Source organism: Ovis canadensis, chromosome 17 (genome assembly GCF_042477335.2).
Source record: "Ovis canadensis isolate MfBH-ARS-UI-01 breed Bighorn chromosome 17, ARS-UI_OviCan_v2, whole genome shotgun sequence".
Taxonomy (NCBI): domain Eukaryota; kingdom Metazoa; phylum Chordata; class Mammalia; order Artiodactyla; family Bovidae; genus Ovis; species Ovis canadensis.
The window spans coordinates 73072433-73098438 of record NC_091261.1 but is presented as its reverse complement, the minus strand read 5'-3'; the positions used below and the strand labels follow the sequence as shown (position 1 = coordinate 73098438).

The window sequence follows — 26006 nt, the reverse complement described above, 5'->3', positions numbered from 1 at the left end:
GGGGAAGCGGGTGCGTGCTCACGTTCTCCAGCTTTGCGCAGTGGCAGTATCGTAGCCAATGAGGTTTATCCGAGGCGCGATTATTGCTAATTGAAAACTTTTCCCAATACCCCGCCATGACGACTTGAAATATAGTCGGCATTGGCAATTTTTGACAGTCTCTACGGAGACTGAATCTTACTTGTATAAGAAAAGCTTAAAGTTTTCTTTTTTTTCTGAATTTATAAGTGTCGTTGTACTCATTCATAGCTGGCTTTAGTAATTTATAGTGTAATTTCCTTAACTATATCACTTATTGCGGCTTGTGTAAACCTCGTGTTCTAGGGTCCGTTGATACCCGGCTATCTCATTTTCTGTCTTTCTTTACTTTGAATTTTGCCTAACGTCACGGTATTTTATAATAAGTCGATTCTTCGTATCAGGTGGCCAACGTTTTGAAGCTTCAGCGTCAGTCCTCCCAATGAATATTCAGGACTGATTTGATTTATTTAGGGTTGATTGGTTGGATCTTCTTGCTGTCCAAGGGACTCTTAAGTCTTTTCTAAAACCACAGTTCAAGCGCATCAGCTTTCTTTATCGTCCTACTCTCACACCCATGTTGACGTGAAAACTCGTGCTTCACGGAGTTTGTTGGTTTCAGTTGCAGCGTTATGTATTTCTAGTCAACGTGATTTAGGGGTACGTGTCTAACTCCAGTATTCTTGCCTGGAAAAATCCATGGACAGTGGAGTCTTGTCGGGCTAAAAGCCCACAAGGGTCGCAAAGAGTTGGACATGACAGCACGCATGCACTTTGTCACACCTGGAAGTCTGGAGGTTTCCCACAGTACTAGGCATGATTTTGGTTGTAATATTGTAGTTATCCCTTGAGAGCACACAGTTGCCAAAAGACCAATTCGGCTCCCATCACCCCTGAAGAGGCAGGGACTCTTAAGAGGGTCACGGATGCGCAGAACCAGACGGAGGTCTGTAAATTTTTCATCCATTTCCTTTTAAAAGGACCAGGAGGTGGTCCAGCGGTTAAGACTCCATACTCCCACCTCGGGCTTCCCTTGTAGCTCAGTCGGTAAAGAATTTGCCTGTAGTGCAGGAGACCCAGATTCGATGCTTGGGTTGGGAAAATGCTCTGGAGAAGGAAATGGCAGCCCACTCCAGTATCCTTGCCTGCACAATCTCATGGACAGAGGAGCCTGGTGGGTTGCAGTCCATGGGGGTCCAAAGAATCGAGCATGACTGAGCGACTAACACTTACTCCCAGTTCAGGGGGCCTGGGTTCAATCTCGGGTCAGGGAACTAGATCTCGCATGCCACAACAAAAATCACATGCCGTAACTAAGGTCTGGTGCAGTCAAATAAATAAATACATATATTTAAAGGAAAAAAAAAAAAAGAAACGAAGAGGAGGTGAATGGACACAATAGACTTGTTCAGGCCCCACTATGGAGTCCCAGGCAGAGCTGCTCTTGGAACCAAGTCTCCTAACTCTTAATAGGGATGCTGGTTTCCACTGTAGTGGCTACAACTAGTTTTGTCCTCTTAGGAAGCCAGGCGTGTCTATGAACAGAAGGCCTCAGGAATCCTACCCCTGGCGTGGCAGATCCTTGACCTGCTTAGGCCCCCACTTATGAATCATTTCTCTGGCCTCTAGCAAAAGGATGCCGCTTAAGCGGGGAGATGGTGGGCCAGCATCTACTGGTTCAAAGCAGCACCAGGTGTGTCGGAGGGGGGAGGAGGAAGAAGTTGGGGGGGAACCCCCCAGTGTCATCAGACTCTTCTCTGCTTCAGAGAGCTCAGAGTCTTGAGACAGACCACAAATAAACATTTGAACTAGATAATTACAGATTATTTCAATGTTATAAAGAAAATAAACAGGGACATGTGATGGAATCATCCAGGAGACCAGCCAAGATCCAACAGCAACAACTATTGAGCACTGACTTGTGTGGCAGACTCCATGTGAAGCACTTACTTCATATCCCAGACTCCACACAAAGTGCTTAATATGCTTTATTTCACTTAATTCTCACAGAAATCATCTTGCTATTCCTTTTTTCTTTTTTACAAGCAGCACTATTAAGGGATAATTGATATTCAATAAACTGCACATATTTAAAGCGTACAAATTGATGATTTTAAAAAACATGTACACCCATGATACCATTTCTGCAAACCAGCTGGTGAACATATCCGTGACTCCCCAAAGTCTCCTGGTGTTCCTTGGCAATTCATCCCTCCCCAGCATCTCTCCCCACTAGCCCCCTCCTGCTGCTGTCACTATAGATTTGTTTTCATTTCTTAGAATTTTATATGAACAGAATCTACAGTATGTAATTTTTTTTGAGACTGACTGTTTTCTAAAAAAATATGTCCTTGCGGTCCGTCCAGGTTGTTGCCTGTATCACTGGTGCATTCTTTTCCCTTGTTGAATAGTTTTCCATTAATGGAAGTACCAGGGTTTGTTCAACCGTTCACCTGTGGAAGGACACTGGCTTGTTCCAAGTATTTTGCTATCACAAATCAAGCTGCTAAGAGTATTCCTGTACAAGCTTTTGTGTGAGCAAATTTTGGTTTTGGCTGTGACGGGTCTTTGTTGCTGCACTAGGGGCTTTCCCTAGTTTTGGAAAGTGGAGACTGCTCTTTGCTGTGTTGTGCGGTCTTCTCATTTCAATGGCTTCTCCTGTGAAGTACAGGCTCCAGGGCACACAGGCTCAGGAGTTGTGGCTCTCAGGCTTAGTTGCTCCGCAGCCTGTGGAATCTTCCTGGATCAGGGATCAAACCCCAATCCCCTGCCTTGGCAGGCGAATTTTTATCCACTGGACCATCAGGGAAGTCTCTGAGCATAAGTTTTTTTTAACTATCTGGGTTGTATAGTCAGTTGCATGTTTAGTTTTTTTAGAAGCTGCCAAATTATCTTCCAGAGTGGCTTTCGTTTGCATGTTATTTTCCATCTACAGTTCTTAAAAATCCCAGCAACCAAGGGGAAGGGATAGCAGTGACTCTGGGAAGGTCACAGCTATATTTAAAATGGATAACCAATAAGGACCTATTGTATAGCAAAAAAAAAAAAAAAAAAAAACCCCAACTCAGCAAGTCCCTCTGCCTTTTTTCTTTCCTTCATGACAGTGATTTTTTTTTAAAGCTGAAGATAGTTATCTAACTCTCACATTCCAACTTCACTGATTGTGTTCCCCTTATTTCCTATAACCAAGACCACAGCTTGATTTGATTCAACAGGATTTTAGAGATGGCCTTGTGAACTTGGTATTACACCTGCCACTATAATCAATGCTGAATTTAAATGCCAGGGTAAGCAGTAACTGCTCTCTCTCTGTTGTAGACGTGCACTTTCCTCTGTGTAGTCAGTAATCTGTGGAATGAACGATCCTTGACATAGGAACTGTTTGGTACTAAAAAAGCCCTTTTCTTTCCACAACCATGCCTTTAAACCACTTTCTGACCAGTCATAAAAATATGGCTAAGTAAGATAAATTAACGTCACTTCTCTGGAACCCAGGGAAGGTTTGGTAAGACCAAGGAATACCCTGTGGTCCCAGAAAAGGGAAGAAGAGTCCTTAATTGGCCCAAATGTATCAGAATTGATGGAAAGAGGGGGTCAGTGACTGCTGCCAAAGGGGCATCCCAAATGTGGGAACTACAAGAGGAGCCAATATGTGCTACCGAAAGACTGAAATTTCAAGGAGCTAAAAATATCTATGATAGTGTGGTCTGCAAATGCACTCCAACCATTTCTTTTCACCCTAGTTGGGTGCCAAGATGGCTAACCTGGGTGTCAAAACAGGTCTAGAAGAGACAAAACAAGAATGCTCCCTCCCATGGCAAATTTTGTGTTGATTATAAAGTCAGATGATACTCTAGCAAACACGTGATTGTGTGTGTGTGTGTGTGTGTGTGTGATTTTCTTGGAATTCATAATAACAAGTAAGTAATGACTCATTTATAAGCAATTACAAGAAAGAAAAGCATAGAACGAGCACCAATAATATGAACAAAACAATGCTGAAAAGCAAAATAGTGATTTCTTAAAAATACTTATTTATTTATTTTTGGTTGTGCTTGATCTTCATTGCTGCACTTGAACTTTCTCTACTTCCGGAGAGTGGGGACTACCCTCTAGGTGTGTGCGCAGACTTCTTATTGCGATGGATTCTCTTGCTGTGGAGCACAGGCCGTAGGGCGTGAGGGCTTCAGTAGTTGCTGCACATGGGCTCAGTAGCTGCAGCTTCCTGGCTCCAGAGCACAGGCTCAGTAGTTGCGGCGCACGGGCTCAGTTGCCCTGAGCCATGAGGGATCTTCCTGGACCAGGGATTGAACCACTATCTCCTGAATTAACCACAGGACCACTAGGAAAACCCCAGTGTGTTTTATTTAAAGGTAAAATTCATGGAACATACATGTAATATTTTGCTCTCAGCTCTACTGGAATTTTTCTTTGGGTAGTTTGAGTTACAATGACTTTTTTTTTAAATTGAAGTAAAAGTCACAGAACATAAAATGAACACATTTTCAAGTGGATCCATTTGATTTTCACATAAGTTTCTGTTTCACTATCTAACTTTTATCTAGTAATAAAATTATTGCATGTTGGTATATCAAATCCAGATATTATATATATGCGTGTATATATATATACAACAGGGACAGTCAATAATCACCATAATTCCACCTCCAGGACTAGAGGAAACAGCCACAGATAGGTGAGATTATTCCTCCAAATTGTTCTATTTATGTGTCAGCCTAATTATTAAAAACATTGGATTATACTCTACATTCAGTTCTGTGTGTGTGCATGCTCAGTAGCTTCAGTCGTGTCCAACTCTTTGTGACCTCATGGACTGTAGCCCGCCAGATTCCTCTGTCCATGGGATTCTCCAGGCAAGAATACTGGAGTGGGTTGCTGTGCCCTCCTCCAGGGGATCTTCCTGACCCAGTGATCAAACTTGCATCTCCTGCTTTGGAGACAGGCTGAGCCACTGGGGAATCACACATCTAGTTCTACTATTTCCTTTTTCTTTCTGCTAAACTGAGATGGTGGACCTATTTTCCACGTCAGCACATTGCTCTCCTCTTCCCATTTCCCATATAGATACATCCCACTTCAGCTCACCAGCCCCCTATGGATGGACATTTGGGTGGTTGCCAGTTTTCTCCAATGAGGAGCAATGCTGTGATGAACATCCTTGAATGTGCATCGTTGCCAACTCATGGGGTATTTTGGGGGGAATTCTGCCTCCCAGTAAGCTATCTCTAGGGGAACTTCTGTAGATGAGATTGCTTGCACAAAAGCCATTCATATTTTGCATTTTATTTATTTTTCTTAGAACTTTATTTAGTAGTTCTTTTTTTTTTTTTTTTGCTGCGCTGGATCTGCTGCTGCACCCGAGCTTCTCCTTGTGTTGCACACAGTGTGGGATCTTAGTTCCCTAACAAGGGATAGAATCCTCCTCCCCTGCATTGGAAGGCAGATTCCTAACCACTGGACCACCAGGGCAATTCCCACATCTTGCATTTTAATTTTCCTTGGGCTGCACTGCAAGGGCGCGCCCAGCCGTGAAAGCGTGGCATCCTAACCACTGGACCACCAGGGAATTCTCCATATTTTGCATTTTAAGAGGTGCCCCCAAGTTGGGTTCCCCCAACACTATACCAGTGAATCCTCCCAGAAAGCCACACAGGAGAGCGTCTGGAGAATGTTCGATGTGTGTGTTTGGACATGTCCTGCAGCTTTCACAGGACTCTTCTGGGTTAGGGAGGGGAAGAGGAGGAGGGTGAATTCATATCCAGTTCCAACACTTGTTTGTTCTCCTTTCCAGGCAGAAAGCAGGGAGAAGGGGCTGGGTTGGGTGAGGTAATCCTGACCCTCTCCCCTTCCACCATGTATGGAAATATGCTTGGAAACATCGGTTCCAGATGGAGCCAATCCCCACCCCACCCCCTCCACCCTTGTCGCCTGAGCCAGCCTGGACCTACTGGCTTCAGGGGACGGAAGGCTGGACTCAGAGGAATATTTCAGCAGCGAGAGGGTCCATAAGCCCCGAAACAATCTTTCCAGTGTTCGAGTCACTGCAGGCTGGCTGCAGAAATCACTGGCTTCTCTTGGTTAAAAATATCCCATGCCCGAGGGGCCCTCAGTGTCTGTCTCAGAAGGGAGCTGGCTCCCATTTCTTCATCACTGGGAAAATGAGCTGAGACCAACTGATTTTTTTTTTTTCCATGAAGCTTTGAAAACAGACTTTCTGGGTTCAAATCCTTGCTCCAGGGCTTCCCTGGTGGCTCAGTGGTAAAGAATATGCCTGCCAATGTAGGAGACAGGGATTGATCTGGATTTGATCCCTGTCTGGCTTCCCTGGTGGCTCAGACGGTAAAGCGTCTGCCTCCAATGCAGGAGACCCGGGCTCGATCCCTGGGTCGGGAAGATTCTCTGGAGAAGGAAATGGCAACCCACTCCAGTACTCTTGCCTGGAAAATCCCATGGACGGAGGAGCCTGGTAGGCTACCGTCTATGGGGTTGTAAAGAGTCGGACACGACTGAGCGACTTCACTTTCTGGGAAGATCCCACATGCCGCAGAGCAACTAAGCCCGGGCACCGCAACTATTGAGTCTGTGCGCTAGAGCCTGGGAGCCACAACTACTGAGCCCAAGTGTCACAACTACTGAAGCCTGCACTCCCTAGAGCTTGTGCTCCGCAACAAAAGAAGCTACCTCAACGAGTACATTACAACTAGAGAGAAGCCCCGGCTCACCAGAAGTAGGAAAAAGCCTGCACAACAACAAAGACTCAGCACAGCTAAAAATAAATTAATTAATTAAATTACATATATATATGTGTATAATCCTTGCTCCACCGTTCACTAGCTGCATGACCTTAGGCTGCTTACTTAACTTCTCTGTGCCTCAGTTTTCCTGGCTGAAAAAGGTGTGTCGGAGTCATCACATCCATCTCAGAAGCCAGCGGGTCTCCACCCTGGCTGAGCATTTAAAATTTCATCTGGGGAACTTTTAACAAATCCTGATACCCAGGCTACATTCTGGGTCAACTCAATCAGAATTTCTGACTGTTAGTTCTGGGGCAAAAAAAAAAAATTTTTTATAAAGCTTTCCAGATCATTCTGATGTGCCAGTGCTGTAGAGATTTTGTGGGTGTTAAATGAGATCATATAGGGAAAAGGCTCCCTGTAGTGCTTGACATGGTTATATACTTTGGTGGGTATTGTAGGATCAATTATCCAAGCCTGGGTGGTGGTCAGGGAATGCTTCCTGGAGGAGGGGGTGGTTGAGCTGTGAAATGAGGGAAGAGAGAAGTTAGCTAGGAGAAAGAGGACAGAATGTATTTCAGCCAAGTTATCAGCAGGGGTCTGGAGCCAGGAGAATGTGGCCTCTTGGGGGAATTGAAAGTCATTCCCTGTGACCGGAGCTGAGAAAGGAGAGTTGAGGAGAAGATACCTTGCCCTGGATCCTCCAATGAGGTCAGAGGTCCTGGGGAGTCACTGGGCTTTATTTTGGTGTCAGCAAGGTTTTAAGCAGGACAGTGAGTGGGGGGCGCATGTATGTTAAGTTTCAGTTGTGTCTGACTCTTTGCCACCCTATGGACCCTATAGCCTGCCAGGCTCCCCTCTCCATGGGATTCTCCAGGCAAGAATACTGAAGTGGGTTTTCCCATTTCCTGCCCGAGGGGAGTGGGGGAGTGGCCCCTCAAATTCAGGAATAGCAGAGCCTTCTCAAGGCACTGTGTCCAAGCCTTCTGGGGAAGTTTAAACTTGCTGAGGGGTGTGACACAATCCCCAAACCTCCCTTCAGGAGCTATGACCTAGACTCTGAAGTCAGATGGTCCTGGGTTTGAATCCCGGCTTTGCCACATCGTACCTGTGTGACATAGGGCAGGTGGCTTCATTTATGAGCCTCAGTTTCCTGGCCTGGAAAACAGGCATAGAACTCCCATTGGATCTTTGCAAGGATTAAATGAGATAATAATGTAAATGACTTAACAGGTGTTTCCCACATGCTAAGTAATAAATGTTCTCAATATGTGTGAAAAACAATGGTCTATAAGAATCTACAACTGGTCATTAATTTGGGGGGAATTATGGAAACCTGCCTGCAATGCAGGACACCTGGGTTTTATTCCTGGGTTGGGAAGATCCCCTGGAGAAGGAAATGGCAACGCACTCCAGTATTCTTGCCTGGAGAATCCCATGGACAGAGGAGCCTGGCGACGTACAGTCTATGGGGTCACAGGAGTCAGACATGACTGAGCAACTAAACCATCACCACAGGGATCTTTTTGGGCTTCCCAGGTGGTGCAGCAGTAAAGACCCTGTCTGCCAATGCAGGAGACACAGGAGAGGCAGGTTCGATCCCTGGGCTGGGAAGATCTCCATAAAGAAGGCATGGCAACCCACTCCAGTATTCTTGCCTGGAAAATTCCATGGACAGAGGAGCCTGGCGGGCTACAGTCCATGGGATCGCAAAGAGTTGGACATGACTGAGTGACTAACATACACACACATCCCCTCTTTATTCCCAACATCAATTAAGTGAAAGTGAAGTCGCTCAGTCGTGTCCGACTCTTTGCGACCCCATGGACTGTAGTCTACCAGGCTTCTCTGTCCATGGGATTGTCCAGGTAAGAATACCGGAGTGGGTTACCATTTCCTTCTCCAGGGGATCTTCCTGACCCAGGGATCAAACCTGGGTCTCCCGCATTGGAGGCAGATACTTTAACCTCCGAGCCACCAGGGAAGCCCAGTGCAGTGGTAAATTTAATTCATTCAATTAATAGATGTTATTCAAACAATATATTTTTATTGAGCACTTACTATATCCTGTGCCCTGTGTTAGGCACTGGGTAGAGCAGTGAATGAGACAAACCTGGCCTTTGCCTTCCTGTAGCCTAGAATCTAGGAGAAGACAGACAGTTGCAAGCAAGTGCGTATTTCATTACCGTTCCTCGGTATCTATGATTGGTTCCAGGAGCCCCAATATACCAAAATCCTTAGATGCTTAAGTGCCATAGTCAGCCCTGTGTCTCCGGTTCTGCATTCACAAATTCAATTAATCTCAGGTCTTGTAGTACTATATACATTTGTTGAAAAAAAAATCCTTTGTAATTTTTTGTTATTACAAAAAATCCTTTGTAATAACTTTGTAATTCCCTGGCAGTCCAGTGGTTAGGATTCTTCGGGGCGTTCACTTTCCAGATCACAGGCTTAATCAGGGAAGTAAGATTCTGCAAGCCAAGCAGACAAAAAAAAAAAAAAAAAAAAAAGCAACCCACCTGCTTATTAGTGGACCTGTGCAGTTCAAACCAGTGTTTTCCAAGAGTCAACTGTACAATTATGAGGAGTGCTAAAAACAGGTCATAATCATAGGAGCCCTGACATAGTCTACCAGGCCAAGGAATTGTTTTCTGAGAAAATGGGTTTTATGTTGAAATCTCCCCACTCCCCCAAATAATGATGCCAGCTAACATTTAAATCTGTGCCGTCCAGGGTGGTAGCCACTAGCCAACAAGAGGCTCTTGAGTCCTAGGACTGTGGCTAGTGGAAATGAAATGTGGTATAAGTGTAACATGCAAATGTGATTTCAGAGACTTCTCATTAAAAAAGAAATGAGCTATCTAACTGATATTTTTATATTGATTATAAGTTGAAACGGTAACAAATATTTAGGATAGACTGGGTTAGATAAAATATACTAAGATTCATTTTAACTATTTCTTTTGATCTTTTTCAATGCGGCTACTAGAAAATTTTTAATTACATACATTGCATTTTGTTTCTAGGGAATAAGCCCTAAGTTCCCTGGAGCAGGAAATGGCAACCCAGTCCAATATTCTTACCTGGAAAATCCTATGGACATAGGAGCCTGGTAGGCTACAGTCTATGGGATTACAAAGACTTGGACACCACTGAGCAACTGAGCACGGCACGCCGATCCCTGAGTTAGACAGTGCTTGTTGATGACCAGGGATATACCAAGGTGTAAATGTGTAGTATCTTGTTTAATCCTATGATGACTCTGACAGGTACCTATTATTTATCTACTTTCTGCAGAGGAGGAAACAGATGCAAAGAGTAAAATGGAGTGAGATTCACCACCATCAAGGAAGATAACTGGAATTGGGCCTTTCTCAGTCCACTGAGCTGTGTACTTAACCTCTACCCTACATTCCTGAGCAGAGGGGCCCATGGGCTGGGACAGGAAGAGGCATCCAGACCATGAACATGGAGAGAACAACCACACGAAGAGACAGACATTCCATGGACCAGCAGGCCCTCGGCAACCCTGGCCATGGAGTAGCTCCAAGGTGCCTCCGCCTTCTGGGAGGTTGTCTTCTCACTGTGGGGACCCTGAATTCAGTTTTGGCAGCACTGTCCATCCGTGTCCTGTCAATGTCAGTTCTTTTTTTTTTTTTTAGAGACTGTTCATTTTCCATCAACATATTTCCATTTAAAGAGTTTGTGGAAACCTTCCCACCCCCCCACCTGGTGGTCCAGTGGCTAAGACTCTGTGCTTCCAATGCAGGGGGCCTGGGTTTGATCCTTGGTTGGGGAACTAGGTCCTACATGCTGCAACTAAGCATTTGCATGCCATAACTAAAGATTCTGCACGCTGCAACTAAGACCCAGTGCAGCCAAAAAAAAAGTTGGTAGAAGAACAGCTTAAGCCTGTTGTGGTTATTCCTCAACAACCACAGTGGTTGTTCCTACTCATTCAGTGGCCTGAGTGGTGGGAGCTGCAGGCCAGTCTTCATGGGGAACTGTGGAATAGGCCCAAAGAGCTCCTGCACACCTCCGGACCAGTCCACCACCTCAGGTTGAGCATCGGTGAACTCAGGAGCTGGAGCGGTCCATTCACCCTGAAATGCCTCCTTGGTCACAACCTTCTTAGCTGCCACCCGCTCTTCCTTTTCAATCCCTGTCAGCATCTCCATAGAAGGAAAGATGGGGCATGACCTTCCAGGGTGTTCACAGGAGATGGTGTCATGCATTCGCAGAACTTCTCTGGCGAGCACCCACCACGTCAGACCCACTGAGTGAGCTCCATTGTCACACGCGATGACTGGGGCCATGGAGCAGAGAGGAGAGTCTGTGTCACATAGATCAATGGAAGGCAGGTGAAGAGACTTCTGTGAGAGGCTGGTGGTCTGCCCTGCGATTCGTAACGAGCAGAAGCCTTGGCTCCTGGAAGGCTGCCTAGATCTGGTTAGCGAAGGTTCCAAGAGTGAAGCAGCCAGCAATAGGAATGGCTCCAGTGGCAGCAGCAAACTTCAGCACAGCCCGCAGGCCAGTATTCTCGGAGGAAATGACGCTGATGTCCACTGGGCTTTCAATGACAACGATGGCATGAGCTGCCAACAGAAGCTTCTGCAAGGTTCTCTTCAGATTTATGATGTAGACGTCATGACTTTTCCTTTTGTAGACATGCTGTTTCATTTGAAAGTTAAAGTTGGTGCCACCTAAGTGGGTTTCCCTTCCTTGGTAGCTCAGTGGTAAAGAAATCTGCCTCCAATGCAAGAGAAGCAAGAGATGCGGGTAAGATCCCTGGGTCAGGAAGGTCCCCTGGAGGAGGAAATGCAACCCGCTCCAGTATTGTTGCTAGAAAATTCCATGGGCAGAAGAGCCTGGCGAGCTCCATGTGGTCACAAACAGTTGGGCATGACTGAGTGACTGATCACACACACACAAGTGAGTTCCTGATGAAAGGAATTTGAGGACATCAAGGGCTCCTCCTTATTTGCAAGACATCAAGGGCTCTGGATATGGTGAACGTTTCCCTTTAAGTTACAATGGGAATCCAGAACAGTGCCATATGGACCCCAGTCTGGGTAGCGAGGAGAGGCAACATCAGTTCATCTTGAGGAAGTATGAGAAAACCTGGTTTGAATTAACCAAGACTGATGGCTTGGGGACGGGAGTCCCGAGAGGAGGAAATCCCAGGTAAGGGACTGAATGTCCAAGGTCACAGCACTGAGCCGCAAAGCCTCAGTTCTCTTTAGAACATTCAGGTTGGTGTGCTTAGTCACTCAGTCATGTCTGACTCTGCAACCCCAGGGACTGTAGCCCGCTGGGCTCCTCTGTCCATGGGAGTCTCCAGGCAAGAATACTGAAGTGAGTAGTCATTCGCTTCTCCAGGGGATCTTTCTGACGGATCAAACCCACCTCTCACGTTGCAGACAGATTTTTTTCCCCGAATGAGCCACCAGGGAAGCCCCTCCTTAGAACTCTACCCACCAAAGGCATAATTGCTGGCTTAATTGATGTTTTCCTTTCCAGGGAATATTGCTTTGAAAAGAAAGGTTTGAGGGACTTCCTCAGTGGTTCAAAGGTCAAGAATCCACTTGGCAATGCAAGGAACTTGGGTTTGATCGTTGGTTGGGGAACTAGGATCCCACATGCCAGGGAACAATTAAGCCTGTACACTCCAACTAGAGAGCCTGAGAGCCACAACGAAGGATCCCACATGACACAACTAAGACCCAACAGAGCCAAATAAATAAATAAGTACTAAAAAATAGTGGATCCACCTTAAAAAAAAAAGGGGGTTGAGACCTTCGAAACAGGGACACGTGTATGCTGTGGGATTGGTCTAAGGACGATAGTTTCACCCGGCAGAGTAGCAGGTGTCCTACAGAGGCCTTAGCTAGGCCTTCTCAGGTGCAGATCTCAGTCTTCCCACTTATTGGCTCCGTGACCTTGGGTAACTCGATCTCTCTGGTCTTAACTTTTCCAACTGAAAAAGGGGATACTAGTGGTCATTTCCTAGGCTTGTGGTCAGAATTAAATGCAAGAAAGCACGGAAAGCACCCAGCTCACAGCCTGTTCATTCTATTGATAGTGCTGGGACTCAATACATGGCAGGTGGGAAAAAAAAAACAACAAAAAAACGGCAGGTGGTGCTATCACATGATTTCTGAGTCTGTGACAGCAAAGCCCCTCTGGGGTCCGGGGTGCAGTGGGGTGTTTCAGGAAACCATGCCCAGCACTGGGTGTAACCTCCTTGTAGTTTTTCCCTTAGGGTCTAAGGTGGGGTCCTTTCTGCTCTGCCCAGAATTTTGGAAGTCTCCTTCTAGGGACAATGGATATGTGTAAAATTAAAGAATATATAACCTTGAAAATGGGCTTCCCTGGGTAGTTCAGCAGTAAACAATCCAGTGCAGAAGACCCCAGAGAGTGGGTTTGATCCCTGGGTTGGGAAGAGAAGATTCCCCTGGAGAAAGAAATGGCCCCACTCCAGTATTCTTGCCTGGAGCATTCTATGGGCAGAGGAGCCTGGCAAGCTCCAGTCCTTGGGGGTCACAAAAAGTCAGATACGCCTTTGTGACTAAACAACAACAAATCTTGACAATATTGAATCTGACCTCAAAGGCTGGGCTGAGAGATTGCACTGCCACAGATCCAGAGGGTGACCCCAGGAAAGGTCCTTCAAACATCTCCAGCCTTCAGTTCAGCTGCTCAGTTGTGTCCGACTCTACAACCCCATGAATCGCAGCGCCAGGCCTCTCTGTCCATCACCAACTCCTGGAGTCTACCCAAACCCATGTCCATCGAGTCGGTGATGCCATCCAGCCATCTCATCCTTTGTCGTCCCCTTCTCCTCCTGCCCCCAATCTTTCCCAGCATCAGAGTCTTTTCCAATGAGTCAACTCTTTGCATGAGGTGGCCAAAGTATTGGAGTTTTAGCTTCAGCATCAGTCCTTCCAATGAACACCCAGGGCTGATTTCCTTTAGGATGGATTGGTTGGATCTCCTTGCGGTCCAAGGGACTCTCAAGAGTCTTCTTCAACACCACAGTTCAAAAGCATCAATTCTTCTGTGCTCAGCTTTCTTTACAGTCCAACTCTCACATCCATACATGGAAAAACCATAGCCTTGACTAGACAGACCTTTGTTGGCAAAGTAATGTCTCTGCTTTTGAATATGCTATCTAGGTTGGTCATAACTTTCCTTCCAAGAAGTACCTGGTACTAATTTAGGGTCTTCTTCGGTGGGGTGGCAACTTACTGAAAGATGGACGTAGACGGACGGGCGGACAAATCTGACTCTCCAGTGAACAGCGGTGTGATAAGTGAGTGACCGATGGACGGAGAGACACAGGTGACATTGTGAGGCGTCCAGACAGGCGGATGGATATGTTAGCCAGACAGTCAGGCATGCGACCGTGAGACAGAAAGACTGACAGAGGACCGGAAACCAGGGAGCCTCCCACCTGCGGGCTTGGCCACGAGGCGGCGCCGCCGCCCAGCCCAGCGGCGCCAGCAGCCCCGGCTGGGCGCGCTCTCGCGGGCCGGCGGAGGGGGCGTGGCCAGCGTGCGCACGGGGCGGGGCCGGCAGCCTCGCGGGGGCCCCCCACGGGCGGAGCGCGCGGCGGGGGCGGGGCGCGCGTGCTCGCGGGGGCGGGCCGTACGGCGGGCGCGGGCGCGCGCGGCGGCGGCGGCGCGTTCCGTTCCTGGCCGAGGCTCGCGGCGGAAAAGTTGCGCGGCGGCGAGGAGCGGCCGCGGGACGGGCAGCGAGCGCGACGCCGAGCCGGCTCCCGGCGCCCGCGGCTCCCCCGCCATGGACGACCTCGGTGAGTGACTGGAGGGGCTGAGGGAGAAGGCAGCAAGGGGCGCGCGGCCCCGGGCCCACGGGCCGGGGCGGGCGCGAGCGAGCGCGCGAGCGGCGGGCTGAATCCCACCCGCTGCGGCCCGGGTCCCGGCTCTGGTTCCGGCCAGCCTCGGTTCGGCGGGACAGGATCCCCGGCTGGGCCTGAGTCCCAGGCCAGGCCAGCCGCCGTGCTCACAGCCGCCACCCCTTCGCCTCGAGGACAGCCCCACCTCCGGACCCCCCGACCTCGGGGATCCACCCCCATCTCCCAGCTCAGCCTCAGGGACCTGCTTGCTCGTCAGGGACCCGCCCGGTCCGCCTCAGGGACGGGCCCCCACTGCCGGGACCTGACCACCTCCCCCGCTGCGGGACCCTCACTTCACACAGCGCTCCCCCACCCCCATCGCACAGTTGAAACACCCAATTTGGGGATCAGTTGCCTGATCGCGCAGCCGGGGCCTGCTCCCAGCCCCTGGAGGACCACCCCCACTTCACAGACGGACATCCGGCACCTCAAGGGTAGCCCCTCCGAGTCTACTACCCCTTGTATTTCACAGGTCAGATTCACAGGTTAGGGATGAGCTTCCGTGACCACATCCTCACAAAGACAAGGCTCCTTTCTGCCCCACTAAGGCCCTGGGTCCATTTCACGGCCCTGGGTCCGTTTCACTGCCCTGGCCACTCAGTGGACCAGCCTCATCCTAGAAGCCTAAGCTGGGGAGACAGACTGGTGAAGTGCCAGGGGAATGAGGTGGGAAGTGGGCCCCCGAGGTATGGCCATCTCTGAACTTGTCCAGGCTGGTAGTACCTTGCGGGAAGCCACTCAGGTAAGGATAGGATGTCCAGAACAGAGTTTTACTGTTTTCATGTGACTGGAGCTCCCAAACTATTTTTTTTCAGTCCAGCCTTTATCTAGAGTTTGGGCAGAAGAAAGTATCTTTTGGGACCAGACACTAAACCCAGGGGGCTTGGTGCTGGGGGTTCTAGGAATGCCTTGAGCACCCTGAACCCTGAAGTGGGAGGATTCACTCTCCCTCCCTCCCCTTCACGCCTGGAGCTGGAAAGCCTGAGCCAGGGGATTGAGGAGGGGGAGGAAAGTTTCTTCTCTGTAGGAGCCTTGTCTTCCCTCTGTGGACTGTGGGTGGCTTGTGTGACCACTGATGCTTTCTCTGTCTCAAGCTCTTAGGGGTGGATTCATCAGACAGGACTGATGGGCCTCCCCTGAGCTGCACAGGGCACTAAATTAAGACTGGTTATTTGTAGGCACTGGACTTCCAAGGGAACAGGGAGGAGGATTGGGGCGTGACTGCTTCCCAGAAGCTTTCTTCGGGGATCAGGGTGCCTCCACAACCCCCTAACCCCCAAGATCCTGGAGCTGGGGAGAGTGTGCAGTCCTGCCTGTTTTGCAGAGTACAGTGGCTGCCAAGCATAGTTCTGTCTTTGGGTCAGGCTTGGCACCCATTTTTCCAGCACACTCAAGGTTGGCATGGCTTCCAGGCAGGTATTTTTTTTTTTTTTTCACGTAAAAATAACTGAACTGAAAGGAGGCTGGGGGATATTTTTCGAATCAGGATCTGAAAGTCTCAATGTTTTCCCTGTGGGAACTCACAAGCAGAGTCACAGTTTCTGAAATGCTGGTGTGGGTTCCATTGCTTCCAGACAGGCCCCGTGCTGTTTGAAGGACTGAGAAAGTCTTTGTAGAGTTCCCTGTTGAAGCCCGGAATTCCTGTCCTCTGACAGTCTTCCATTTAGGGCCAGGAAACTGAGTTCGTCTCTGAAAGGAAAGAAAGTGTCCTGGCAGAGCAGATTGTAGGAATTTAGATTTGCTGTTCCTGGAGTATTTCCCTGCACCTCAACTGTCCTGTCTTCACAGTAACTCTTTTTGAAGAGCCCTTTAGGGGTCCCTGCTATCAGTATTGCCGGCCTTTTACAAATGGAGAAAACTGAGGCCAAGAGAGGTTGATTCACTGGCTCAAGGTTGCACAGTCGTAAGATGACAAAATCATGACTGGAAGCCCAACCCCTTGCTCCTACATCTGCAGCTTTGTGCACCGTGAGGCCTTTCTTCGTTCGACGGGGTCTCAGAGAGGTGATGGCTGCCACCTGTAACTACTTCTCCTGCCTCCCCCCAGAGGCTCCTCAGTTGTCTGAATCTGGGCTGCCTGGCTTCCTTGGCCTAAGCTTTCCCAGGGGGCCAGCCACGCCTGGCTGACCGACTGGAGCCTGGGGTGGGCGGAATGGGGCGTGCAGGAGGAGAGAGGAATTCGCCTCTGCTCTCAGCCCCCATCAGCTGTCTGGATGGCCGCTCAGCACCCTGCCCGTCAGCTGTTTTCCTTAGTTAGGCTGGACCCAGAGGCCAAGCTTCTTGTTTTTATTTTTCTCCTGAGAGTGCTGTCAGCTGTGAGCCTCTTGGGTCCTAAAAGAGAAGAGTCTGACCTGTGGCAAGTCTAGAGGGGTCAGAGTGTGTGCTGTGACTTTGTTTTTTATTTTTTGGTCTAAAAGAAAAAAAATTGGGGACCCCTCCCCTCCCTGTAGCTCTTAGTGACAAACTCACCATGCTTTGTTTAATAAGTTACAAAGTTACAGCTCTTTGGGCAAAAATCCGTAAGTAAACACAATGTCCTGCCCTTCCCTGTGTGTTCTGTCAGCTTTGTGCTACGGGGTGGCTGCTGGTGGCTTTCCTCATTACTGTTTAGATGCTGGTTTGGCTGGGAGTTCTCGGTGTTCCAGTTCTGGCTGGAGTTTCCTGGACAGAGTTCTCACAACACGGAGAGGCACTCTGGTTATGTTCTGCTCGCCCCTCCTTCACGTTTTTTAGTGCCCTTGGCGGTGGGGGGATGGGGACCGTGACCACAGCTGGGGGCTAATAGTGATCACATGCGTTTGATAGGAGCCAGGCATCCTACTCAGCACTCTTTGGTATCATCACAGCAATTCCTGGAGGGACGTGTTTAATCCCTGCGTGATGCACGCAGAAATCTGAGTCAGGAAAGTTCAGTGGGGACTCTGGGATTGTAACCCAGGTCGATCCACTTCCCAGACCTGATCATCTCCATAATAAGGTAGTACATGTGTGCATGCTCAGTCATGTCTGACTCTTTCCAACCCCCTGGACCGTAGTCCACCAGGCTGCTCTGTCCATGGGGATTCTCCAGGCTAGAATACTAGAGTGGGTTGCCATGCCCTCCTCCAGGGGATCTTCCCCCACTCAGGGATCAAACTACCCTCTCCTGCACTGCAGGAAGATTCTTTGAGGCTAAGCCCCACGGGGAAAGCCCTAAAGAGTTAGTAAGTGCTTGGTAATCAACCAGGGGAGTGAGCCATGGGGCCTGCTGAGTAATTGCTGGGTACCTTTTAAACTTCTGCCCTGGGGCCATTGTCCCGTATGGTCTGGGTAGCAGTAGGTAGGCTGGTTCAGGCCTCGATAGCTTTGCCATTCCCATCCCTCGCAGGGGGAGCAGCCAGCTGTTGGCAATGCCCAGTTGCCGCTGGGATCTGGACCTGTCTCCTTGCAGCTTCTCAGCAGTCTTGACCCTCTGGAACACAGTGCCTCATTGTCCTTGGAGGGGGGAGTACTGGGGAGCAGGGGAATTGCCTGGGGCATTCCAGGCTACGGAGCCTCTCTGTTTCCATGGAAAGTCTGGACTTTGGGCTTGCCCGTCTGTGGTGCCTCTGTGTGTTAGGGCAGGGTCAAGGGCACCCAGCTGCTGGGCTTGTGGCAGGGGTGGCCCGTGGAGTGATGGTGTGCTCCTCAGGGGGCCCTCCGTCAGCCCCAGATCTCCTCCTAGGCTGTGCGCTAGTGAGGTGCAGAGTGGGCACTCGGACCCTGGTGTGTGTGGTTCTTCAGCAGGTGCCCTTTCCTTTGGGCAGCCAGAGCTTGGTGGGGAGAGGTTCAGGCTGCTGTGGGCCAGAGCCCTGCCACTGTGGGTTTGAGTCCCCCTGAGGGAACATCCCAGGATCCTCATGCCTGAGGGTACTGACTTCTGAAAGCTTCCCTGAGGTCTTTCTCTAGTTCCAAGGGCTGCTAAGTTGCTTCAGTCATGTCCGACTCTGTGTGAACCCATAGACGGCAGCCTACCAGGCTCTGGCGTCCCTGGGATTCTCCAGGCAAGAGCGCTGGAGTGGGTTGCCATTACCTTCTCCAATGCATGAGAGTGAAAAAAGAAAGTGAAGTGTCCGACTCTTAGCGACCCCATGGACTGCAGCCTACCAGGCTCCTCTGTCCATGAGATTTTCCAGGCAAGAGTACTGGAGTGGGTTGCCATTGCCTTCTCCGAGGTCCAAGGGCAGAGACTAGAAAAACTCCCTTCCACTTCACTCTCGTTCCAGCCCTCCCCTGGGTTGTCCTGGTCTCAGTGTCTTCATTCATGATCACAGCCGTCTGTAGAACACTTTTGCTTTTTTATACAGTGTTTGCAGAACCCCATCTGGAATGTTTATTGAGCACTTACTATGTGCGAGCCCTGGGCTGGGCACCTTACCCGCATTGTCTCATTGAATCATGTTGGCCCTACGAGGTGCAGGTTCTGTTACTATTACTGCCACCCATTTTACAGATGATGAAATGGAGGCCCACTTGCCCAAGTTCTATAACTCGTGAGTGGCAGGGCTGGGATTTAAATCTTATAACCCATTTTCCACGTCTGTTCCTGATACTGGATTGGATCTGGTTTGATTGGTCTCTGTTTCTAGAATGCTAAAATCTTTTTCCGCCCTTCCTACACCCTCAGTCTCTTCTCTCTCTTTTTGGCCACCACCCCACAGCATGCCAGAATCTCAGTTCAGGAAGCGAACACGTGTCCCCTGCAGTAGAGGTGTGGAGTCTTAACCCTGGTCTGCCAGGGGTGTCCCCTCGTTTTCTCTTTAGTCCGTCCTTTCCTGTTCTCTGCGGCTTCCTGCGTCTCGTTGGTTCTTTCTCAAGGATGCCGTGCTCAGGACAGGATGCCAGGCGCTTAACGGCAGTGTCTCCTGTTCGGTGGAGGACCTCCCTTCTTTCTCACCATCCCCTGTCCACTCACTGGTTAGCCTCATACAGAGCTGCGAGCTTACAGCGCAGCTGGCGCTGAGAACCTGGGCAGGCTCCGCACCCCCTCTTCTCCTCCTTGGGGTTGGAGTCAGAAGCCCTCTGTGCCCCCAGCTCCGTACACTCTCCTGTCTTTGTTTAGGTGTTTGCACCTGGCTACTGCTTGGAGCCAGCCCATTTCCAGAGGAAGAAATCCTCAGAAACCCTTCAGGTGGAGAACTGAGGAATCCTGTGAGAGGGAGAGAGGAGGAGAAAGCATTAGGAAGTTGAATTTTCCCGGAAATCTTGACAAACCAACAGCTTCAAAGGGGTGGCCGGGGGACTGCCCTGATGGCCCAGTGAGTGGGACTCCAAGCTTCCACTGCAGGGGGCGTGGGTTCTGTTCCTGGCCAGGGAACTAAGAAACTGCATGCCTCACTGTGTGACCAAAATAAAAATAATGAAGTAAAATAAAATAAATAAGTGTCCAGAGACCATCTCCTGACCTGGGATAGGCCTGGAGCCCTATGGCCTCCCAGGCCCATTTTGCCTTTTCAGTTGCAGTCCTGTTGGGAGCCTCACATTTGGCCTCAAGCATCCATTCTTGCCAGATAAGTCTCCCAACTAATGGACTGATGGCCTGACCAGTGGGGCTCAGGGCCGGCCTCTCCGGGGAGGCCATGGATACTGGGCCAGGGGCAGGCAGAACGTGTGGATGACCAGGCCCAGCATAGCGCCAGTGGCCCAGTTTCCCCTTAAAGATGGCCTCTTAATGTTTATTTCTCGTCTGATTGTGGTTTTATGGGAGAACGTTGTTATTGTTAGGTGCAGGCGAAAGTATTTGGGAGTGAAGTGTCACCATGTCTGCAACGCAGTTTTAAATGGTGTAGTAGAAAACGTAGGGAGGATGTGTATGTACTGTGTGTATATGTAAAGAGGGAGAGAGAGGAAACTTGTGCATGTGTGTACAAAAAAATGGCAAACATCAGCTGTGACTGCACCTAGGTGGAGGGCATGTGGTGCTCACTGCAGTGGCCTTTCAGATTCTCTGCATGTTTAGACATTTGCATGATAAAGAGTTGGGGGGGAAAAGGTGAGAAAACCTTGCTTTTCCACAGCGGGCTTGGAGTCATTCCATCAGGGATGGGCATCAGTTGCCTACCTGTGATTGACCCGAGTGACTCTCAGCCTCCCGTAACTCCGACGCAGGTGGTGGAAAGACTGGGTGAGTAGAGACAGCCAGGCAGGCCTGGCATGGGAGTGACTGGTGATGCCGCCGGGGACGGGGACACACAGTGACAGGGCCTGGCAGAGGCAACGAGCATCGCTGGTGTGGAGGGAGCCTCTGGGGTTATTTTGAGTGTGGCGATGTGAACCAGACTGCGGTCCAGGCAAGCAAGATGCTGGGCTCCAGCAGGAGTTGGGAAGGGGTGGCCTGGGGACGCAGAGAGCCGCCTCTGGGCAGCTGAAGCCTGGGGGGAGGGGATGACATGCCTTTCGCTTCACATCAGGAGAAGCTCTTATCTGTGGCCAAAGGAACACCATAGCCGGTGGGCAGTGGAGGCCGGAGTGGCCCCAGGCTCTTGCTTGCAGCCCCTCTTGGCCATTCGAGTCTCCAGACTTGAGGCTTCCGCTCCTGGCATCCCTACTCCCAGGGCCCTCCTGTCTTGCTTTCTGCTGACTCCAAAGCCCGTCCACCGGGCCTCCCATCTCTGTGGGAGAAACAGCTGGATTCCCACATCGGTGGCCCCCTTGGCTCAGAGGGCCCCTGGTGCCCACTAGAAGCATTTAGCAGCCCGTCAGCCCTCCTTAGGGGAGTGCCTCACACGAGGGTCTTCTCTGAGCCTCATGTCTGTCTGTCCTTCCCCAAGCAAGGACCCTGAGGCTGGCCGCTGAGTCCTGATCACGGGGTCGTCCTAGGGGGGTCTCAGAGCTGCGGGTCCGACCTGACCGCCTGTTCGAGGAGCAGAATGGCGTGTGTTTTATGGGCGGGGTGGGGGGGTGGGAAGGGGTGGTGCTGGGAGGAAGCTTTATGTAATTCTTGGCTGGGACTCAGGTAATTGTTTTAATGAAATGGAATGCAGCTTATTCAGAACGCGCTTGGCAGAAACAGCCATGTTCTGTTCTGTGTTCTCATTGGGGAGAGCGAGTCACACACTCGAGCAGGCCGATTGGGAAGAGAGTGGAGCCTGGGGTGAGCGTGAGCAAGGTGGGCAGAGGCCTCCGGGGAGCTCTTCTCCCTTCACTGCAGGGATCCTCAGCTCGCTGGACTCTTCCCCTGGACACTGGTCTGGGTGCCTTTCTGAACGGATGCTTTTTGCAACAACAGCAAGACCCTGTAACAGCAAGCGGGCTGTAAACTGAGCCTGAGGCTGCCTCCCTGGTTGTTGGGAGGCCAAGTGATGTGGGTGTGGGAGTGCTCAGTACACAGACGACAGACCCTCTGAGACATCTGTCTGTTATTCACTGCACCCCCCTCTTCCCACCTCAACATGTCATATAATTCCCTGGGCGCCTCCCGCCCCCCCAGCATCTCCCATCAGTGTCGACATCCGTGCCTGGATGTGACCTATCCATAGATACACCTGGATCCGCTTTCCTTCTGGTTTCTCCCCCCCGCCCCTGACCTTGTTTGTCCTTCCTAACTTCTTTTTCTCTTCTTTAATTTTTTTCCTTGGACATACCCTGTGGCATGTGGGACCTCAGTTCCCCAACCAGAGATCAAACCCACACCCCATGCGTTGGAAAGCAGAGTCTTAACCACTGGACCTCTTGAGAAATCCCCCTCCTGACTTCTTCAGTTTCCTCCTTGTTCTCTTCAATGCAGCCCGGGCCATTCTTCCACGTTTTTCTCTTTGGCTGAGAGAGCGTCCCACTCTGTAGCAGCCGTATTTCCCCCTCCCTTCCTTAAATTCTGCTTCTCTGAAGATCCCCCATTCTCCGAAGAACCACCCTCCACCCTCCCGCCCCCCGCCCCGCCTCCTTCCTTACCTCCTTCTCTGATCCCTTTCTGGGGGGACACCAGTGCGTTTTTGCGAAAGCTTTTTCTGGGCGCCCTGTTTCTCTCCTAGGTATCCAGGTCAGTTTATCTACGTGCGTGACCTGTTTTATCACTTGAATGCTGGTGATGCCTAAATTTATATTTCCACCCCCGATGTGGATTCTATTGTCCAGATTCTTCCGGTCTGCAAGCCAGCAAAGATCCAACTCATTTCCTTCTCACTCTCTCTTTGCCGCCTCAGTCTATTGGCAGCTCTGTTTTTGTCCTCTCCCTTCTCTTGACCGGTGTTAAACTGTTTCTGCAACATTTTACAGTTTAGAAAACATGTTTATGTGTTTCATCGCTATTGATGATTCTGACAGAAGCCCTTTGGGGTTAGCTGTGGTTTCTCCATTTTACAAATGGGGAAGCTAAACTGCAGCTCGGGGCACAGAGGAAGGGGACACTCCCAAGTGTCACCACAGATAATGTTGCGAGAGCTTGGTCTCAGGTCTTTGAGTGCTCCAGCCGGTTCTCTTTTTGGTCCTTCAATGCTGGAAGCCTGAAGGCAGGGATGGGAAGTCACAGGTTGCATGTGGCCTGCAGACCCGTGTCACTCGGCCTTCGTGGTATTTAAACATGTTCAGAATTAGACGCCAGCATTGAAAGTATTAGGAGATGGCACCTCAAAATCCATAGGCTTTTTTTTTTTTTTTTTGGAAACTCAGGAGTTGGTGACACTGCATGCCCATCCTCCTTGGCACCGGTGGGTTGGACTTGACAGCCTGGCTCTCACAGCGGCTCTCTCTCTTGCCTGCAGCAGGCCTGCTTTGAAAAGTTCCAAAAATGCTCTCTTTCTAAAAAATTTTGTTTATTTATTTCTAACTGCCCTGAGTTTTTGTTGCTGCTCCCGATCTTCCTCTGGTGGTGGTGGCTTCTCTTGTTGCAGAGCATGGGCTCTAAACGTGCACACTTCAGCCGCTGTAGCTTGCGGGCTCAGTTGCCCTGTGGCATGTGGGATCTTCCCTAGACCAGGGATCAAACCCGTATCCCCTACATTAGCAGGCAGATTCTTAACCACTTGACCACCAGGGAAGTCCCTAAAAATGCTCTCTTCCTGTCCTCCATTTACAGCAAACACGCAGTTGCCAAATCTAGGGGATTTTTTGAACTCCATTCTGTGACTTAGATTTGACTTCTCACCACTCCAAGGGCTTAGCTCTACCTGGGGTCTGGACCCTTGTCCATGTAGTAGAAAATAGCCCCCTGACCTGTCCGTCTCCTTTCTCTCTCTTTAAGGTCTCAGTTGCAGGCACTTTTTTAGGAAAGTTTTTTTTTTTTCTTTCCAGTTAAAACTAGCCAACCTCTTGACCCTCCCACTTTCCTGTAACTTCACAGATCTGTGCCCATTGGGCTTTTTCCTTTGTGTTCCCTCCTCTGCCCTGTAAACCCCTCGAGGACAGGGATCTCACCTGCCGTTCAAGTGTCCCTAACCTCCAAACGTGGCTCGGTTCTCTCTGTGGTTGCCTAGTGAGTTTTTTAAGTTTTTGTTGTTATTGTTGTTATGTGAGCCATTTTTAAAGTCTTCATTGAATTTGTTGCAGTATCGCTTCTGTTTTATGTTTGGTCGTTTGGCCACGAAGCACGTGGGATCTTAGCCTCCCGACCAGGCTGCCTGCCTGCGAACCCACGCTGCTTGCCCTGGAACGTGAAACCCTCCTTAACCGCTGGACTGCCAGGGAAGTCCCACCCTATGAAGTATTTAACGGTGGTCAATGATGAAATGGGTTTGAACTGCAGACCCCCACCAAGACACTGATCCCCCATCAAAACACTGCCTCCGCTGGAGAATCAGTGCGAAGCCCTCTGGGTTTCAAGCAGGTGGGGAGGCCACCCGGAGCCCCGGGTCAGAGCGCAGGGTCCCCCATCAGCCCCTCATCTCCCCGCTCTGTATCCATGCTGCCCCTTGCCAACTGCGTGACCTGGACAGGTCACCTGATACCCCAAGCCTCAATCCCCTCATCTGTGAAACAGGCGCATTTCCTGAAATGCGGTAAGGTGCTCAGTAAATGGTAACGATGGTTCTTTTTCATCCATGGAATAATCTAGTCGTGGGTCACAGGGGCAGGGTGGGGTTTGGCTTTCTCGGTCGCTTTTCCGCCTGCTTTCACAGCTTGCTGCCGGAGTCCGCTGTGGCCTTGAAGGTGGCATTCAGAGCCCTGGACGGCCATTCAGCCAGGGCCTGGAGGAGGAACCCTGAGTTCTGTTAGCTCCCTCGGCAATGTGATTGGAGGAGCGGTCGTCGCCCTGTAGGGTGACTGATGCACGTTTGGGGCTCTGCAAATGAAATGGTCAGTCCTAGCACTGGTGGCGTTAGGTTGGGTTTTGGTTATATGACGTCTCACTTCCCCTAGCCTCTTTGGTGGCTTTGAGGAGGAAGCGGTGGGGAGGAGGTTGTTTGGTGGCTTGGTTTATCCTGATTGCTCATGTAAGGCGAAAATTTGAGAGGCGCTCTGAGGTCAGCCCTGGGCTTCTCCCGGAACTCGCGGGCCATACGCTGGCCAAGGCAGGCCATGAAGGATGCTCAGTAGCATCTATAAGGCCTCCCAGGGTGGATCCAGGCCAGTGAGGCTCCTAGTAGCAGTAGAACAGGAGAGTTTCTGGGCTGGAAACTGGCTTTTGTCAGTGGAGTGGGCTTAGTTCTGGGCTGCCCCCTGCGTGCCTTTCTGCCCTTTTAGGGGCAGTTGATACGTTGGATTAGCCCCCAGGCCCCCCTCATTCGGGGTGTGGAGCGGCTCAGAGAGTCCTGGCCAGGCTTTTTCCTTGCCCTCTGTTTTCAGGAACATTCCTCCTCTTCGGGTGGGAATGGGCGTGTCCCACACAGCCTGCACTTGGTCTCCTCCGGATTCACCATGTGTCCCGTGGACTCCCAGGCCTGCCGGCCAGCCCGGGTGGGTTCTCAGCACTGTTGAGCTGCAGGACAGCCAAATCCGGCTGGCCCGTCTGGGGTGGGTGTGAAGGAAGAGCAACCACAGCACCTGGAAAACGACCCTCATGCCTCGGGGACACGACCTGGTGCCCTCACCCCCGGGCTCACTTGGCCACCTGCTGCTCATCTTGGAAAGTCTTCTGTCCCCACAAGTGGACGTGTAGTTTTCTCACCATCTGGTGGAGCGCCAGCCTAGCTACATCTTGGGGGCGAGGGAGCTACCAAGCTTGGTGGCCTTGCTTCCTCCCTGTCTCAACCCCTCAGGTGGTTTCTTCTGATATGTCTTGAACTTTCCAAGAATCCTCACCTGCTTTGTCTGGAGAGCTGCATCAGAAGTTTTTTTTTTTTTTTTTTGGCCTGGTGTGCTGACGCCACAAGAAAGCTGGGGGTCACCTGGAGGCGGTTGTTATGCTCCCTGTGATCCCTTGTGGT

General features: G+C 50.3%; 1 protein-coding gene, 1 non-coding gene and 1 pseudogene across 5 annotated transcripts in view; 2 read left to right on the top strand and 1 right to left on the bottom strand.

The window, feature by feature from the left end:
• The first annotated feature begins 29 nt into the window (after nt 1-29).
• Nucleotides 30-170, top strand: LOC138422989 (U4 spliceosomal RNA). Its single transcript, XR_011250097.1, has one exon. It is a non-coding gene; the product is annotated as a U4 spliceosomal RNA (small nuclear RNA).
• Nucleotides 171-10419: 10249 nt separating this feature from the next.
• On the bottom strand, nt 10420-14575 carry LOC138422295 (small ribosomal subunit protein uS2-like; annotated as a pseudogene).
• Nucleotides 14399-26006, top strand: part of PXN (paxillin) — a 42945-nt gene continuing 31337 nt past the window's right edge. For 3 of the 4 annotated variants that reach the window (XM_069558177.1, XM_069558172.1, XM_069558171.1), the window contains exon 1: nt 14422-14586. In XM_069558177.1, coding sequence (XP_069414278.1) covers nt 14574-14586 — 13 coding nt within the window. In that variant the 5' untranslated portion in view covers nt 14422-14573. Of the gene's footprint in view, nt 14587-26006 lie in introns of all 4 variants that reach the window. The other variant, XM_069558178.1, reaches the window with a different exon arrangement.